General features: G+C 40.6%; 1 protein-coding gene across 2 annotated transcripts in view; it reads right to left on the bottom strand.

The window, feature by feature from the left end:
• PHF3 (PHD finger protein 3) overlaps positions 1–20056 on the bottom strand; it is a 127883-nt gene that overhangs the window by 25569 nt on the left and 82258 nt on the right. For both annotated transcript variants that reach the window (XM_089681319.1, XM_089681320.1), the window contains 5 exons: positions 15434–15590; positions 15201–15317; positions 13703–13831; positions 9131–9263; positions 5415–5595 (listed from right to left, as the gene is read on the bottom strand). In XM_089681319.1, coding sequence (XP_089537445.1) covers positions 5415–5595; positions 9131–9263; positions 13703–13831; positions 15201–15317; positions 15434–15590 — 717 coding nt within the window. The remainder of the gene's footprint in view (positions 1–5414; positions 5596–9130; positions 9264–13702; positions 13832–15200; positions 15318–15433; positions 15591–20056) is intronic.

Raw genomic sequence — 20056 nt, 5'->3', positions numbered from 1 at the left:
CAGACATAATGGCCACCAGGATGAAAACCTTAAACATGAGGTCCCCCAAAGGGACACCTCTATTTGTCTCAAAGGGGGCATCTCTGAAGTATAGAGAGCACCACACTGAGATCCCAAAATGACAAGGGCGCAGAATTGGAGGATTTAAAAAAGCAACTCTTATGAAAAGTCTTGAGGCTGGTCAAGATTGAAGAAAGAACAAAATATAAACAGTGTACTCCCTGGGACTCAGCTTCATGTCCTCAAACCGGGCAGAGTAAGCCATTTGCAGTGGTAGATCCTGCATGACAGATTTTCTCATTCTCAGTAAGGTGGAGATAGCAGAATCAAAAATACCACTATCCTTCAGGACCTGGGCTTTAAAAGTCAAGCTGAGAAGCAAGACAGAATGGGGGCCTTTGTTCCAGCAAGTCTGGTTGGCTTGTTCATTGGGAGTCTGAGTATGTTTGCACACCACGTCCTTCTGAGCCGATTCAGTGCAATAAGGATCACCAGAACCCTTTCTACCTCTATCTTGCACAGCAGATGGGAAGAATCTTTATTGGAGGGAAGGCATATATCAGCCTGAACAGAGTCTAAGCAATCACCAGGGCCATCTACTGCAAAGGCCAAAAGGATCTGTTCAGTTTGCTGTTGAACCTAGAGACCGGAATGTTCACATCTGGTTTTGCCCACCTTTGGCAGGGATTCTGGAAGATATCCAGGTGCAGGGACCATCCCAAGGTCTTGGCATCTACAGTTTAGTGAGTTCACCTGACAATTGTCCACACCAGGGATGTAGATGGCAAAGACAGCATGGCATAGGCAGAGAAACTTGATGCAGATGCAAACTGAGGGGTGCCTTTTGGATCTGAGGGTCCATGTGTGGCATTTTTTTATGGAAGGAGGACAATTTTGGTTTGGGCTGTGTCCAAGATTAGACCCATAAACTCCAGATGGTGTGAGGGCTAGAAGAAAGACTTTGGAAAGCTGCTTACCCAGCCAAAAGGTTTGAAGGAACTGGATTCTCCTTTGGACATTGGCAAACATGTTCATGCCTGAGAAGTCCTCCAGTAAAAGGTCATCCAATATCCTGTGACATTAATGCCCTGGCTCTGCAGAAGGGAAGAGGCAGCAACAACAATGTTGTGAAGACTCAGGGTGCAGTGAAGAGTGCTGCAAACTGGAAGCACTGGTCACCCACAGCAAAATGCAGCTTTATGTATGAATGTGTGAGGAAAATGGGAAAGTGTAGATCTTGCATGTCTACTGATGCCAGAAATTCTCCTTTTGCTGATTCAAAAAGGTATCCCTTAGAAAAAACAGATTGGACCAAGCTGTCCAGGATGTCTCAGCTCTGGGCAGGCTTAGTGGTCTTAAGGGAGTCCAAGACTTTCAGCGAAAAGAAGTACTAAGCCTCGATTTTAAAGTTGACACCTGGTGAGAAATAAGAGTCCTTTCACTGAATAGGAGCAGTAGCTGTAGGAGTAGGAAACTTAAAGTCGTAGTAAACTCCTTGTTAACTTGTACCTAAAGGTAAGCCAATTATAAGGCTTACCTGTAGGTATAGTCAATATCTTCTAAATGTGCACCGTTTAGGAAATATTCAAATGTGTAGTAGTCAGCGAAGTCACCAGCGCATGCACACTGCAGTGCATACTAGCACATTAACCCGCAGGGATGCTGTTTTTTTTTTACAGTTTACTACTGTATTAGGCTTTTTCTTGTGAGCTAAGAGCACAGTTACTTCCTTGATGAATTTATGAAAAGATTCCCCAAATAGATGATCACCATCAAAAAGGCATGCATATAAGGCATTTCTTATAAACAAACAGGTTCAGAGGAACAAGCTTTTAACAACAAAATCCAGCGCATAAGCATACAAGATAAATTCTAGAGACTTGGCAAAGTACATTCTCTATAGTGTCAACACAAAACAATAAAAGGTTAAAGGCATCAGCTGCAATTGTTCTAAGAGAATAGGGATCATCAAAAATTCAGATTCATGGTCTCCATTTATCTAGTCCACTTAGCACTAGTCTGGTAAACAGACACAGCAAAAAGTGACATGCAGGTCTGGAAGTGCATTGGCAAAGGAGGCCTTAAAGAGGGCTTCAAAATGCCTATCAACTGAATCCTTAAGAGAAGAAACATCCTCAATAGGAACTGTAAGGTGTTTACTGAGGACTGAAATTGAAGGAACAGCCCATTTTTTCTTAAATTCCTTTTCCATACAATGAATTTTAGCTAAAAGCTTAGGAGTGATCATTTCAGGATTAGGCCAATATTCATGCAGTGCGCATTTAATTTCTGCATAGATGGGAAAGCCCTTTTTGAGTTTTCCGGCCTTAGTGCCCATAGGGTCTCATTTTGGCTATGGGGAATTAGGTGCTGCTAGGCTCAGACTAGTTTGCACCACGTCAGTAAGTTTGCTGTACTTCCTGTTGTATCAACAGTGAAGAGCATTTGCCACAGCTTGTTGAGCATAAAATGCAGTGATAAAAAAAATCTTCTGCAGCTTCTGCTATAATATCTGCATCCCCATCGCTTTTCTCCATTTAATCCTCAAAAAAACTGACATTTTCCAGCTCTGATTTAGAACAGAGTCGGGAGGAGAGAGAAAGTGTAGTGTTTTGGCTCATGAAAACTGGAAATCTTTCAGCACTCCTAGAGCGTTCAAAGAAATTAGACAGGCTGATCTACCAGTGCATATAAAGGTGATCTCTGTTAGGGTACTCGCTGAATAAAATGCGTACGGAATGGGGTTTTGCATGTGAGAATACAGGAGCCACGATAACTCAGGTGTTGATCATGCTCATTTTGTAAAGCGCTGAGCAAACTGTTGGCACCATATAAATCCTGTATTATAATACACCCTGTTCCAAATTATTATGCAAATGATATTTTTCTCATTTACCTAAATAATTGATGTAAATAATTCTCATGTTATCAACTATTAAGAGTACAATTCAAATTTTATTGAACAAACCTCCTAATAACAGTATTTTTTTTAAACATAAAAAACTTACAATGCACTGTTCCAAATTATTGCGCACAGTAAGTTTCAAAATACTTTATAGGTTGTAAAGAACTGAAAATTGTCATTTGTTGTGTTTGCAGCGTATTTACTGAAATCAAAAGCTATTTCAATCAAACTTTTAACAACATTTTAACTTTTTAAACATTTTAACAGGTCACGTTACATTGTAACATAGGACCCCTTATTTGATAGCACAAGCTTCACAAGTCTTGCATCCATTGAACTTGTGAGTTTCTGGACAGTTTCTGCTTGAATTTGTTTGCAAGATGTCAGAATAGCCTACCAGAGCTGCTGTTTGGATGTAAAATGCCTCCCACCCACATAGATCTTTTGCTTGAGGATGCTCCAAAGGTTTTCAATAGGATTGAGGTCAGGTGAGGATGGAGGCCACATCATGACTTTCTCTCCTTTTATCCCCATAGCAGCCATGGATGCAGAGGTATTCTTTGCAGCATGAGATGGTGCAGTGTCATGCATGAAGATGATTTTATTACAGAAAGCATAGTTCTTCCTTCTGTACCAGGGAAGAAAGTGGTCAGTCATAAACTCCACATACTTTGCAGAGGTCATCTTTACACCTTCGGGGACCCTAAAGGGGCCCACCAGCTGTTCCTGATTCCGGCCCAAAACATAACTCCACCACCGTCTTGCTGACATCGCAGCCTTGTTGGAACAGGATGGGCGTCCACCAACCATCCATTACTCCATCCATCTGGACCATCCAGGGTTGCACGGCACTCATCAGTGAACAGGACTGTTTGAAAATTAGTCTTAATGTATTTTTCTGCCCAATGCAGCCATTTCTGCTTGTGAGCATTGGTTAGTGGTGGCCGAATAGAAGGTTTATGCACAGTTGCAAGACTCTGGAGGACTCTACACCTTAATGTCCGTGGGACTCCAGAGGCACCAGCAGCTTCAAATATCTGTTTGCTGCTATGTAAGGGTATTTTAGCAGCTGCTCTCTTGATCCGATGCATGGATCTGGCAGAAATCTTCCTCAATGTGTCTTTATCTGCACGAAACAGTCTGTGATCTGAATCAGCCACAAATCTCTTAATAGTGCGATGATCACGCTTAAGTTTTCATGAAATATTTAATGTTTTCATACCTCGTCCAACTCATTGAACTATTTCTCTCTTTTCGGCAGCAGAGATCCTTTTTCTTCCCCATATTGCTTGAAAATGGTGCTCTGCTTAATAATGTGTACACCCTCCTTTAGTAGTTTTTCCTTAAATTGGGCTCACCTGCCAATCTAATTATCACAGGTGTCCGAGATTGTTTTCAGTTATCAAAAGAGCCCTAAGACACAATGCCATCCATGAGTTAAACTGAAAAACAAAATATTTAATCTTTGTGACACTTAAATAGAATTTGCATAATAATTTGGAACAGGGTGTAATGATGTTCCTGTGGTTGAGTCTCTGTAGCAGAAGGCAACAGGAAGTACAGCAAACAAGCTGTGTTTTCTTATCATATATGGCAAGTGAAAATGCATCAAAGAGGTGTTTACCAACAACATCATCTTCCTGAGACTAAATTCGGAAGACAGGAAGATATATTGCTAGGAAATAGATATTGCTACAAAAATGTTAGAGACAATTACAACAGAGAGTAACACATTAAAGTGAATAACCAGTTATCTATTCATAGCCAGGAGTCCCAAAATACAGGAAATCATGCCTTACCCTGTGCCCATTAGGGTTTCACCTGTCAAGGTGGGCATGCCTCCCTAAAGGGGTTTTCAGAGTCTGGGGACCATAGAGATGGACCATGGTACTGAATAACTCCCTGCAGATAAGGACACACATTGCCCTGCAACGCTAAGGTGAGTGCCTAGTGCAGGACCCAGTGCTTGAAACAAACATTACAGACAGCCACACAAAGTGGAGTCTGGGTGTGGTCCCCAAAGTCGAACAAGGGGAAGAGATCCAGAAACTGCTACAATGTTTCAGAAGAAAAGGGGAATGGTTAAAAAGACAAAAACCTCTCCAAAGGAGAAGAGGTCCATCGCCTAAAAACATTAGCAATAAACTGAAGTCTCATGGAGTGGGTGGGTTTATATGAGCATGCATTAGGGACTGCCTTAGAAAGTATTTTTTTGCCAATGTCCAATCACCTTTAGATGCTCTGCATATAACCCCCAGTCTATAAATACAAGAATTGTGTACCACACTTCACGATTAACTTTTTTCAAAACATTGCCAAGAGAAAGCCTAGTTTGTGCTCAAGAAACAATGTACTTTATGTCTTAATTTAAGTTAAGTAATGACGTTCTATGGGCCCATAGAATGTAAAAACTCCACTCTTTCAAAGGCGTATAAAAAGGTACTAGAGCCGAAGTAGTTAAAAACAAAATTAACCGAGAATTCTATTTATCATGAAAACAAACAGTTACCTTGGAGCTGAAAAGAAGGTTTCCTTTGGTGATTCTGGTTTCTCTGTTTCTAGCGTATCTATCTTGAAATTGCCAGGTGCAGAAGATGTTTCTGATATATTCTCAGATCCTTCACGTATCGCACCCAAAGACACTTTAACTTTCTTAGGTGACAAATCTTCAGCAGGTGGTGCCATTCGACCTTAAATTGTAATCAGAATCCATATTATTTGGTCCAATAATTTTCTATTTCAAAATAAATAGTTGTTACAGAATCAAAACAAAAAACACAGAATCTATAATTTTAAACACAACTATACACCTGTCCTGGCCATTGTCAGGTAAAGAAAAGAAGGCAGAAAGAAGAAAAGGTAGACAAGAGAGGGGGAAAGAGAAGTGTGGTTTGAGCTGGGTGAAATATCCAGAACGTGTGAAAATGAGAAACCAAGAACATGTATGTGGACAAAAATAAGAATAGTAAAGAGCAAGGAAAGAATACAGATCATATTTGTACTGTTTGTAGATAACTATATAGGTACTGTATTCCAAATGCAAGAAAAGTTATCCTGGACTTATTATTCTGGAGAAAGGGGTTAATTATTCAATTTCGTAAATATCAGATAGAAGTTAGAACTTCGCCCTAGACTGGTAAGATGGAAAGAGGTAGACAGCCGCTCTGGTAAGCAAAAGATGCAATTCTACCGAAGAACAGTCCTGCCCATGTTGACTTTGAGAAATAGATCTAGGAATGCCCCTGATCCCCAGATCCAGCAAAGTCTCAGCAGTCTCTTCGAGAGCATGCAAATAAGCAGAGGTCAGTTAGGCATTCCCTGTTCCCATCTGTAGACACCTGCAGCAGACTAGTGTCTTCTGGCTGCCCACAAATCTGGGCGAAACAAGGCCTTTCTCTGATGACCATCACCGGCAATGCAGGGTCCAATTTGCACCTCAAATACGTGAACTCCTCCATATCTAGAGGCTACCAGTTAAGAAATATTCTCATCTGCACGGATCCATTTCAGGGAAATCCCTTGCAGCTGTAATTGCAGCAAAAGATGGTTCTACAAAGCATTGACTCGGGGGCAGAATACAATGCCCGCCACACTTTTCAGATATTTGTAAAAAATTTTGAAAACCATTTATCATTTTCCCTCCACTTCACAATTATATGCCACTTTGTGTTGGTCTATCACATAAAATCCCAATAAAATACATTTACATTTTCGGTTGTAACATGACAAAACGTAGAAAATTTCAAGGGGCACAAGTACTTTTTCAAGATACTGTATATGCAGGCCTACAGAAATGGGGTGTTTTTTGTGGGGCTGCATATATGCATATCGGTGTTCGTGTTTGAAACACGCCGTACAGGTAGGGGGCTGTCACAAGGATGCCCGGGTCCCGTACAAACGATTGGGACTCGGAACTCCCAATTCCAAGTCACCCGATTGCTGTGATAGCCTCTTAATGGCTATCACAGTGATCAGTCACTGTGCAGCCCACCCGTGTTTTTTGTTTTCTCTCTGAATGGGGAAGAGAAACATTGTTTCTCTCCCTCATGCAGGGAGAATGTAAGCAAAAGTGTGTAGAAAAATAAATAAATAAAAAATACCTAAATCAATGTTAGATCTAGGTCACGGCCAGGGTTAGTGTTAGTGTCAAGTAAAGGTCAGGGTCAAATACATTTTGGGCAGGATTTTTTTTTTTTTTTAAACATTTTTAAAAGTAGAATCAGTGTTGGTTAGTGTCAGCGTCAGGGTGTTTTAGGCAGTATAACAAAAAGCCCACCATTGTTTCTGGGCCTTACTATGGGTACAAACAACAAATAACATACACATACATGTGGTATCGCTGTGATCATCAGGAGCAGAAGAACTTATTTTGGGTTGTTCTTTGGTGGTAGGTTATGGTGGTAGCAAGAAATATAGTAGTTGTGATGATATGTATGGTTTTACCAACATATGTCAAAGTTGCAAAATTGTGTTCAGGCATTTAGATTTGTTTTACCCTTAGTCACTAAGGGGTTAATATAAAACTACCACCAGTGATACATGGGAAAAAAACTAGACAGCGCTATACAATAAATGTGTGATGCCAAGTGCATAAGCATTTTCTAGTTAGTCTTTTTCACAGAGGGAACACTAATAAATATCACTATCATAACACATCGTATATGGTATTAAAGATTATAAACCCAAAAAGTCAGTTGCTTTGGCATTTTGTGCAAAAAATATCATAAATAAAGCGCCTTTACATATATAACAACATACTCAAAGTGCTTATACATATCATGTGTACATAACAATTATAAATGTAGAATTATGTACCTCAAAATAAAGTGCAGCTATGTATATAACTAAATCAATCAAATCAATAACACACAAATAAAATATTTGCAATACAACAATCCCAATATATCTTAAATTAAATCAATGTGCAGAGTCCAAAATTACTAAATCTATTTTTGGGTGCACCACCGTGTATAACGCTCTCAAAAAATGAACTAAATTTTCTTCTGCAACGAATGCGCTCTGTAGCACCTTAAATTATCACCAAAAAGTGTATCCATCACCAATTCTACTAGCCTCCACCCACTAAAAGATGTTGCTGGTAAGATTATAAACCAGCCCACCAAGCGTTCCCCTCTGGGGATGATCAATAAATGTGTTAGATCTCCGATAAATTGAAGACTTTCCAAAGTCACTAGAATATGTGCTTCATCACATTGCCCAGAAAAGGAAGGGAAAACAAACTCGCATAGTGTAAAAAAAAAAAAAAAGTCAAAATATCTTTATTAAAAAGTCATATAAAAACACTCACATTTTACAGTGTCGCCGCTGACACTGGTATAAACAGCATTTGTTTGGTATCAAGACCTCGCACTGGCCATATTACTCTACCACGAGTGTTCTCCATGTGTGCGGTGAAGCCCCTTGAGGATGTCAAATGACGAAATGCATAGGGCAGGACTAGGACATGACGTCACCGCGCACATTGAGAATGCTCGAGGCAGAGTAATATAGCCAGTGCGAGGTCTTGATACAAACAAATGCGGTTTATACCAGTGTTGGTGGCGACACTGTAAAATGTGTTTTATATGACTTTTTAATAAAGATATTTTGACTTTTTTTACACTATGCGAGTTCTTTTTCCCTTCCTTTTATGGGCAATATGATGGAGCATATATTCTGGTGACCTTGGAAAGTCTTCAATTGACCTGAAATCTGACACATTTATTGATAATCCCCAGGAAGAAATGCTTGGTGAGCTGGTTTATGATCTTTTGGTGGGTGGAGGCTAGTAGAATAGGTGACGGATACACTTTTTGGTGATAATTTAAGGTGCTACAGACAGCATTCACTGCAGATGAAGAAACTTTAGTTAATTTTTTGAGAATGTTATTCTTTAATACCATATAAGATGTGTTATGATAGATAGTGATATATTTATTAGTGTTCCCTCTGTGAAAAAAAGACTAACTAGAAAATGCTTATGCACTTGGCATCATACATTTATATTATATAGCGCTGTCTAGTTTTTTTTACGCACCTCTAAAGCAAAGCATCACAGCATCTGTACACTCCTGTCCACTACCTTTGCAGTTTAAGAAAGAGCAGCTTGGGGAGGGATTTGGTTAAAACACGGCTCACCCACGTGTCTTTAATGGCCCCTCCCCAATTATAGGTGTTAACAAGCATTATGAGATTTCTCAACCAATGGTAAGTGAATATACACACCTGTGCATATTTTACAGTTTAAGTCAAATAGGTGATTTTTGTGTTGCGCTGTTGTGTCTGATGTAGACTCAGTAGGTGGATCTTTATCTTTATGTGCTTCTTCCTCTTTTTCAACGGTTTTCACAACAGATTCCTGTAATAAAATAAATGAGCACTAAAATATATTTAAGAAGCAAAGAAATGCCTTAAAGCCTAACTAAACTGAAAACTTAAAAACTGCAAGCAGACAAGCTGTTCATTGCAGAAGAGACCTCTTCTGCAAAAAAATGTGCCTGCCTTTTCATAATCTTGTTTATGGCTATAACTCTGTGTTGGAATTGATTAACCCCCACACACATGTATAGAAGTTGTATCATTCCGGCAAATCAAGATGGCCAAAGATCCTGAGCCAGGTATAAGACACAGCAAAAATGGCATTATCGGCAAGGAAGCGAGGGGAGGGGAGAAGACAAGAGGGAAGTATAGTTCTGTTTTAAAAGTCCTAATCCAGTCATTCTCCTTTCATTTGAATGGATGAGGAAAGCATTAGAGATTCTATCAAGGCTTTAACTAAAAAATAAATAAATAAACACAAACAGCTTCGTAAGCAGTAACAGAATAAGAACAATCAACACTCTAGTCCCTATGTATGTTGTGACAGGTCAGCGCAACGCACTAGCCATGACATGATGAAGGGGTAAGGTTTAGAAAAAGGTTGTAGTTTTGCATCACCAATAATATTTTTATGACATACAGTGAAGGAAATAAGTATTTGATCCCCTGCTCATTTTGAATGTTTGCCCACTCACAAAGAAATGATCAGTCTAAAAATTGAATGGTATGTGTATTGTAACACTGAGAGACAGAATAGCAACAAAAGATTCAAAAGAAATGCATGTCTAACAAATTATGCACAGATTTGCATTGATTTGCATGAATAGAAAGGGAGTAGTGATGAACAGAATGTACATGAGTTCGGCCCAAGGCAGATTCGGGAAACACGACTAAAGTTCAGGTTCCAAATCCAAACCCCATGGAAGTCAGTAGGACAGAAATATATTAAAAAATGAATTGCCATTTCTAGGCTAATATGCTAGGGATTATCAAACAAATGGAACGACAGACTGGGCACTGCCTTAGGGGACATGTATCAAAGCAAATATGGGGCTTTTGATTTACCTGTAAAATTCCATATCTTGGACCATATAGACCTTATATGCCACAGCCTTCAGATGACTGGACACTGGTAAAAGCTTTGCCCTCCAGTGCACCCTCATAAAACCCCACCCACTCCGTGAGATTTCAGTTTTGTAGTAAGCAATGAGAATTAAATACAGTTCGGGGACCAAACCACCAGTCACAGTGGGCAGATCACCGAAAGGGATTTTCAGGGTTTGGGTGTCAGAGGAATAGATTAGGGCCCTGGAAATGCATAACACCCTATGGTTAACTACACTTGTTGCAACACAAGTCCAAGTGAGCACCGAATGCAGGATCCAGGGTCCACAGCAAACATTATAGGCCAGCCCTGCTGATGCAGAGTCAGGGATGTTGAATTTATATCGCCCGACACCCGGGACATAGAGTTCTGGGCACCGGGCAAGTAGGTTTTTTTTAACTTTTAACCTTGCTGCACGCTAGCAGCAGGTCTCACCTGTCAGGTGGAAGCATTCAGGCAGCAGCACTGCTGCAGATTGCTTACACACAGTGCCGCCGCAGATTGCTTACACACAGTGCCAGCCTCTCCTCCCTTCCCGTGTATTCTCCCCCAGCTTGAGGTTTCCCGGGCTCCGTTTGCCCATCTACGGGCCCAGGACCGGCTCACAGCCGTCGGCTAGAGGGAAGGGAGGAGAGTGGACACATCCGGTCCCCTACCCTTCTTGTCCTGACCCGGAAGTGATGTTATGATGTCTTTCCAGGTCCCCGTTGACAGATTCCAGGCCATGTAGGCAGGGAAAAAAATTTAATGCAGTGTGATGTGCATTCAGTAGAGCAGAGGGGAGACATGCAGGGTCTTTTAGACTCTGAATGTCTCAATAAAGAGAACCTGTCAGCAAAAATCATCACATAGACTTTGTCCCCTGTGTGATGAAGAAAAAAAAAATGTTTTGTTTTTTTTTAATTGTAAAAAATGAAAGTTACACCCAAGCACATAACATCCCCCTCCAAAAAAAAAATAAATAAAAAAAAATTTGAGACACCCCCCCCACATACAAACATACACACTGGGGTGCCTACACATGAAAACAACGTCAATTGCAATACACATTACATATCACCGCACACGCTAGGATGAGAGCAATAATTCCAGCACGAGACATCCTCCATAACATTAAACTGATGACCTATAAGGGGCTTCAAAAGTATTGGCTATGGAAAATATAGTGTACTCAAATTCGATGCCATGGGCAGCACAGTGGCTAAATGGTTAGCACTTCCACTTGGCAGTACTAGGGTCGTTGGTTCGAATCCCAGCCATGGCAACACCTGCCTGGAGTTTGCATGTTCTCCCTGTGCCTGCATGGGTTTCCTCTGGGTACTCCGGTTTCCTCCCACACTCCAAACACATGCTGGTAGGTTAATTGGATCCTGTCTAAATTGGCCCTAGTATGTGTATGTATGAATGTAGGATAGGGACCTTAGATTGTACACCCTTGAGGGTTAGGGAATGAAGTGAATGTACACTATATATGTAAAGCGTTGTGTAAATTGATGGCGCTATACAAGTACCTGAAATAAATAAATTTCAAGAGCACACACAAATTTAAGGTTTGACATTTTGGATATCTATTTACTAGGTGAAACCTCATCTTTTAAAATTTACAAAAAAAAAATGTAATTTTTTGTGCCCTAAAATTAACTTCCTTGTATTTTTTACTGAAATTTTGTGGTCATATCATGCGATATAAAAAATTGGAACTACCACTACTTTATTTTCAAGGGTCTCGGATTACAGAAAATATATGTTTGGGGGTTTTATGTAATCATCAGGCCTAAAATTATTTTTTAAACATGCAAAAACAGCTCTGGCAGTGAAAGAGATAAAAGGATAAGCCTGACACTCCCCTTTCCTGACAAGCAGCCAATTGATGCTCATTAACCTGCAAGGTCTCTCCCGTCCCTGGGTGCGGTGCTGGGAACAAGCAGGGAGTTGAGGAGGAAATAAACAGAGCAATGTTAAAATTATTACGTTTAAGTCGCCATAAAGCCGCGTTTGTTCTTAAAAGCCCCAGACATTCTAAAAATCACCTTGGTTTTAAATATGGTTTTGGTTAAAATGTATTTTTTTTATCTGGACAAGTAGATTGTCATGAGGGACAAGTAGATTGGGACACCAATTTAGTCCCTGGACAAGTAGTTTTTTTTCAAAAATTTCAACAGCCCCGAGAGTCCATGTACAGTTCCCAAGGCATACAGTACATCTACGGCAACTGATCCAGAGACTGCTAGTGAGTCCTGAGAGGTTAAGCACTTGGATCTTGACAGAAGTGTACATCAAAGTAGTAAAAAAAATAAAAAGGACTGGTATAGAAACTTCTCCAGAGCAGAACTGCTCTTTCACCTACGGACTTTGAGTGGATTCCAGAAGGGTGCACTAGGGCATTGCTCCTACCAAAGCTTTAGCCAGTGTCCAATCACTTGAAGGTAGCAGCACATAAACCATTATGACTATAGATCCTGTAATCTGTCCCGTACAATTAAGATATTTTTTCCCGTTTGGCAGGGAGCAGCAATTTTAGTGTAACACAAAAAATGCAATGTTCCATTAAATAACAAGCCCCTGCCTGTGAAGATGTGCATCTGTGGGATGTAGAGAACCTACTGAAGCAAAGATAACATTTACATAGGAAATTGTGTGCTTAAATTGTTGGCAAAACGACAGCTTCCAGCCACTTATTTCTGTTTATAACCAAAGTGGTTGGTGATATCCTTCATCTATACCAAACCCTTATCCTAGATGACACCAGTCATTTAAAGAAAAAAGTCCAAATAAATGATGTACAGTATATTTATTGTCAATCACATAGTCTAGATCCATATCAATCACAATGGCCTACACCTGCTGAAAGAAAAAATCCCACTGAATGCCAGCACGTCCATTCCCGTCACTTTACTCCTGCCGAATGACAGGTCTGGGGAATGACAGTTATTATAAACAAAAGGGGCAGTGTTTCCTGGGCTATATCATTAGTATCAGCATCGCAATTGACGTGGATCAGCAACACTGGACAACGTATTTGATGGGGGATTTACATCATGAGACATTTTTTTTTTTTTAAGGGCTTGTCAAACCGTGTCTGCCTCTATTTACACCTTTTTTTTTTTTTTTTTTTGTGAATGAGTAGGAAAACCATTAGCCACATTGGGGTATGTATACTAAAGAGGGCTTCCCTTCTGCCCACGGATCCTCATAACCACTGGATCAGGGCTTTGAGGAGGACACCCTTGTTCTCTTTAACATGGATGTAGCATGGATTTTTGGGAGACACCTCACTTTTCTTTCTTCCTTTTCTCAGGGTTCCCCCTAAAATCCATACAAGACCCAAACAAGCCAGCTCAGTTAAAAGATCTGTCACACAAATAAGATTTTACCTCTATGTCCATGGTTTCAGGCTCCTTAATAGGGGCATCGCTTTCTATTTCAATTTCACCCTTATGTGTAATTTTAGTTATTGGTCGCCGTTCAACTTCACGTTGCTCTTTTTCAATCATCTCAATGGTCTATAGAGGAGACAGAAGATCAAAGTTTTGCCTTGCTTGGTTCAAACTTAAGAAAAAAATATATTTCCCAGACATGAAAAGGATATCATAACTAAAAATAGAAAAACTGTAAAAGATAAAAAGGGATATAATACACCCTAGCAATTGATACTACTTATGATGTTACATCAAAAATGATTATTTTCTTTAGAAACACTGTTTTAAATTAGGCTTATCTACATTACACATTAACATAAGTCAATTAAATGAGGTCTCTCAAATTGCACAAAAATGCAAACAAGTACACCATTGACTGACAATAGCAACTTAAATGACTTAACTTATTAACCGCTTGCCCTCCTGAACATTTACCACCCCCCTCCCCTTCCTGACCAGGCCGCTTTTTGCAATATGGCTCTGCGTTACTTTAACTGACAATTGCACGGTCATGCAACGCTGCACCCAAAATGAAATTTACATCCTTTTTTTTCCCCCCACAAATAGAGCTTTCTTTCAGTGGTATTTGATCGCCAGTGCATTTTTTTTTTCGCTGTAAAAAAAATAAACTGACAATTTTGAAAAAAAGAGACAATATTTTTCATTTTTTGTAATTAAACATGTCCAGTAAAGAAAATGTTTTAAAAAAATAAAATTTCATCATAAATTTAGGGCAAAATGCATTCTGCTACAAGTCTTTGCTAAAAATAAAATTCCAATACGTGAAAATTAATTTGTTTATGTGAAAGTTATAGTGTTTACAAATGGCGGTAGATATACTGGATTTGTTTTTTACTAGTAAGGGCGGCGATCAGCGACTTATAGTGGGACTACAGTGAACATTCTGACACTGGGGGGAACTGACGTGGTGTCACTGACATCCCCAGTGACACCAATACAGTGATCAGTGCTAATAAAAAGCACTGACACTGTACTAATGGCACTGGGCAAGAAGAGATTAACATCTGGGACAATCAAAGGGTTAACTGTGTGCATTTTACTATGGGGCGGTGTCTGTGCTTTCCACTGTAAGCACACTGCTTCATATGGCTCTGCTATGCAGAGCCATACAAAGCAGTGTGCTGGAGCTGACAGGGGAGAGATCTGTATTGTTTACATACAGTTCTCTCTCCCCGTCGGTATAACTTTGCAATCACCAGATGCCTGCGAGTAATCACCGGCCGGGACCTGGTGATTGACAGCCGAGGCCGTGAATGGTGGCGTGGGTAGAGTTGCGCATGCCCCCTACACGGAAATGCGAAATCATTTATATATACACGTGATTTTGCACACCCCCTGCTGCACTGTAGCAGTATTTCTGCTATAGGGTGGCGGTAAAGCGATTTAACAGAAATGTTTACAATTAATTTTATGTTTAAAGAGCAGACATTACATGTCTGTTTTCCCTTTGCCTCCAAGCTGCCAGTTCTTTAGAAGCCAACTCCTCTGGTGTCATCTTGATGAGATGTTCCGGGGTAATGTCTCCTCTGAGAACTCGCTTGTACAACACCTGTTATATAAATTTAAAAAAAAAAAAACATATTTCTGTGTAACCAATTCAAAGCTGACAAACCGTATGCAGATTAAAAATATATATATATAAAAAAAAATTAAAAAAAAACGTACATTGTTTTTAGGATCTTTCAAGTTAAACATTAAACTTCTATACTTATTCTTATACTTAGAATCTGTATCTCGATAAAATGAAAATAACTCCTTTTCGATCTTGGCTGATACTTTGGTAGCTCTTTCTTCAGGAATCTTTGAAGACGATTCTGAAAGTCTATTAAAAAACAAAAACAAGTATACATTTTAGGTAAGCAGTGTTGAAATAATGATTAAGGCCTGGTTCACACTAGTGTGACTTCAAAAGTGACTTCAATCACACAGAAATAGCACAAAAATGGAAATGACATTATTTTCAACAGTGCCACTCATGTTCTTGCAGTGTAGCGTGTTTCTGAAATAGGTACAGGTTCCACGTTGGTGCAGTTGCAGTGCAATTTTGGCCCCATAGACTGGAAACGCACCAAAAACACATGGAAAATGCATGTACATGCGTTTTTTTTGTTTGTTTTTGGCAGAGTTTTGTGTTCAGTGTGTTTGTGTTCTTTTGAAAAAAAACACATGAAATGTGTAAATAACACACTGAAAATCAGATTATGTGGCAGCTGAACTAGTATGAATCTAGCCTAAATTTTAAGCATATTCAAATTTATCAAGTCATTTTCTGAAAGCGAAATGTGGTTACAAAAACTTCAATTCCAGTATACTTTAATGAAGCACTGAAAAATGAAAAACAATGAATAACAAAGAATGCAAAAAGCAGATTCCATATTCACCTTTAAATATTACATGACAGGACATCGCTGACTTACAAGTTCTCTGTATGTTATATTTCTTTATGCTTTACCACTTAATGAGTAACTAGTAAAGTCCTGACCTATATCACTGTTTCAGGTCACACTCTGTTTCCAGAACTGTAAACCAGACTGAAGACCAACAAGTGGATTCCCTCCAGGGCAGAGGGAAAGACACCATCCAATTCCAGCCAAGATACTGACAGGTGGCGCCAGCAACCTCTTGGTCCAGAGAGACCATCTGGATGTCTTGCCCCAAATCCATGCTCCCAGAAATAGAAGGGGTATTATGATGTTACCTAAAAGGTGGCATTGGTTCACCTGAGGCACTTGGTTTCTGATGGACTGGACCAAGGGGATAGCATGAACAGAACAATTATGGTGTGGAGACTGCACACTTAGTGGCAGGCAGAATAGTCATAGTTACATAAATCGTAAGATTGAATAAAGACATCAGTCCAACCAGTTCAACCTGTGCGGGCATGTTTTTGTTTCTACCCTTTCCGATATCCCTGTATATTGCATTTGACAAGATGCCCATCTAAGAGCATTTTGAAACTATCGGCACTTCCCACTGACACCACTGATTGTGGAAGGGAGTTCAACATCCTTACTGCTCTGACCGTAAAGAACCCCCTACGCAGTTTAAGGCTGAACCGCTTCTCTTAATTTCATTGGGTGGCTGCATGTCTTCTGCCATGTCTCTGGGTGGCTTTGAACCTGGATTCTTCTGGTTTTAGTACTGCACCTCTATTCACTCTGCCACAGGAAAATCACTTGACTCACTGCAGTATGTACTCTGCTTAGTGCTTCTGCCCCTTGGACTCGTAAGCACTACCTGCCTTCCAGCTGCAATCAGCTCAGCCTTTAAATAGCAGGACTTCCTGTGCTCTGTGTCCATTTGTGTGGATTTGTTTCCTGGGTGTCTGGCTTCCTGTGTGGACTACTGGTCTTCTACCTGATTACTCAACTACGCTTCTGCCTGACAATTCTGCTTTCCTCTGCCAGACTGTGTATGATCTCTGCATGTCCTTGACCATTCTTCCAGATCCTGATTTTGTGTCTGTCAGATTTGTTGCTAACCTGTTCTGCCTGACTATGCTTACGCCTTACCCATCAGCCTAAGCTCCACTTCAGACTCTACCAAATATTAGGTAGATCTTCTCAAAGGATAAGTTCACCTTTTAACAAGATTAACAATATTTTTTTTGCAGGGTAAAAAAATGTGCATTTATTATTTTTTGTTTATGGACCCTCTAAAGCATTGCACCAGCGATGAGCAGATTGCTGGTGCCATGCAGGTCTCCCACTGACCTGTCAGCATATCTGCTTGCTCATACATCCCATACAAGCAAGCAGATACTGACAGAAAGGCTCAATGAACTACCACAGCGCTGTAGACCGCTATGGTAGTTCATTGAAAACTACATGCCAACAGCCACAAAGGCTACTGGGACTTGTAGTTTTCCCATTCACAGTATGCTGTGAATGAATGACTTTTTTTTTTTTTTAAATTGTGACAGCTACCGAGTGGAGAGAAGATCCATCCTCCAGTTGTCACAGCGGGTATGGGGGGCCGGTCAGATCGTAACATGTTGCATGTTACACCTTGAATATGGGTGTAACATGGTAAAAAAGGTGAACTTATCCTTTATGCTCCCTGGGGCTAAATAGTTATCTCCCTATGCTAGAATGACCGTTGAGGTATTTGTACACTAATTAAAAAGTGTTCCTTTAATTTTTTTGAGCAGAGTATAGCATCAAGTCAATTAAACTCCTGGGATATTGATCTGGTCAGTTAAGTAGCAGAGGGGGTTGTTAATTCGTTTCAGCTGCTTTGGTGTTAATGAAACAACAGGTGCACTAGATGGGCAACAATGAGGTGACCCCCAAAACAGGAATTGTTTCACAGGTGGAGGCCACTGAAATTTTCCCTACTCGTCTGTTTTTCACTAGTTTTGCATTTGGCTAGGGTCAGTATCACTACTGGTAGCAAGAGGCAATACCTGGACTCTACAAAGGTTACACAGGCAGCCCAACTCCTCCAGGATGGCACATCAATACGTGCCATTGCTTGAAGGTATGCGGTGTCTCCCAGCACAGTCTCAAGAGCATGGAGGAGATTCCAGGAGACAGGCAGTTACTCTAGGAGAGCTGGACAGGGCCATAGAAGGTCCTTAACCCATCAGCAGGAATGGTATCTGCTCCTTTGTACATGTAGGAACAGGATGAGCACTGCCAGAGCCCTACAAAATGACCTCCAGCAGGACTTCATGAGGGTGGCCTGAGGGCCCGACATCCTCTAGTGGGCCCTGTGCTCACTGCTCAGCACCATAGAGCTTGACTGGCATTTGCCACTGAACACCAGAATTGGCAGGCCAACCACTGGTGCCCTGTGCTTTTCACAAATGAGAGCAGGTTCACCCTGAACACCTGTGACAGACGTGAAAGGGTCTGGAGAAGCCATGGAGAATGTTATACAGCCTGTAACATAGTTCAGCATAACCGTTTTGGTGGTGTGTGAGTGATGGTCTGGGGAGGCATATCCATGCAGGGAAGCACACCCCTTTACAGGCTAGACAATGGCACCCTGACTGCCATTAGATATTGGGATGAAATCCTTGGACCCACTGTCAGACCCTATGCTGGTGCAGTGGGTCCTGGGTTCCTCCTGGTGCACGACAATGCCCAGCATTATGTGGAGAGAGTATGCAGGTAGTTCCTGGAGGGTGAAGGAATTGATACCATTGAATGGGCTCCATGCTCACCTAATCTAAATCTAATAGAAGACCTCTGGGATATCATGTTCCGGCCCGTCCGACGCCGCCAGATTGCACCTCAGACTTTCCAGGAGCTCAGTGATGCTCTGGTCCAGATCTGGGAGGAAATACCCCAGGACACCATCCGTCATCTCATTAGGAACATGCCCCTATGATGTTAGGCATGCATACAAGCACGTGGGGGCCATACAAACTACCATTTTGAGTTGTTGCAATGAAATTTCAGCAAAATGGACTAGCCTCCTGCATCATTTTTTCACTTTGATTGATCACGTTCCTAACACATTACCCAGACCATATCAGTATAGACATCCAGCATGATATTTTTCCCCATTGAGATCTGATGAGTTTTCAAAGTGTTACTTTAATTGTTTTGAGAAGTGTATATTGACATCATATCTCTTCTCAAACTTCTCTTCTCCATGGAGAATACGTTTAATGCTTGTAGTCGTTCTTCATAACTGAGGTCCTCCAGTCCCCTTAAGAGTTTTGTTGTCCTTCTCTGGACTCTCTCCAATTCCAGCACATCCTTCTTGAGGACTGGTGACCAGAACTGCATGGCATACTCAAGATGTGGCAGAACCAGAGTTTTGTGAAGTAGTAGAATTATAGCTTTACCACTTGAGTAAATAACCTTTCTAATGCATGCTAATATTCTGCTTGTTTTGCTTGCTTCAGCTGGGCATTGCATGCTATTGCTGAGCCTGTGATCTACTAGGACCACCACATATTTTTCCATCTTGGATACCCCCAAAGGTTCTCCCCCTAATTAGTAACTTGCAATCATATTTTTAGCCCCAAGTGCGTTAATTTACATTTTTCAATAATAAACCTCATTTGACATGTAGTTGCCCACCCCTTTATTTTATTGAAATCTTCTTGTATAGTTCTACATCCTACTGTGAAGCTATTGTTCTGCTCAGCTTTGTATCATCAGCAAACACTGAGATTCAGCTGTTAATGCCTCTATATAATTTATGAATACATTAAACAAAATTTGTCCCAGGACAGAGCCTGTAACCAGTTTTCTATCCAAGTACATAATCTATCCCAGTAAACTTCAATTTATAAATTAAGCATTTATGGGGAACTGTATTGAATGCTTTTGC

Source organism: Staurois parvus, unplaced genomic scaffold, assembly GCF_062004578.1.
Source record: "Staurois parvus isolate SC_StPar_1 unplaced genomic scaffold, SC_StPar_1.0 ptg000264l, whole genome shotgun sequence".
NCBI classification, from domain to species: Eukaryota; Metazoa; Chordata; class Amphibia; order Anura; family Ranidae; genus Staurois; species Staurois parvus.
This window is presented reverse-complemented; position numbering and strand designations above follow the sequence as displayed.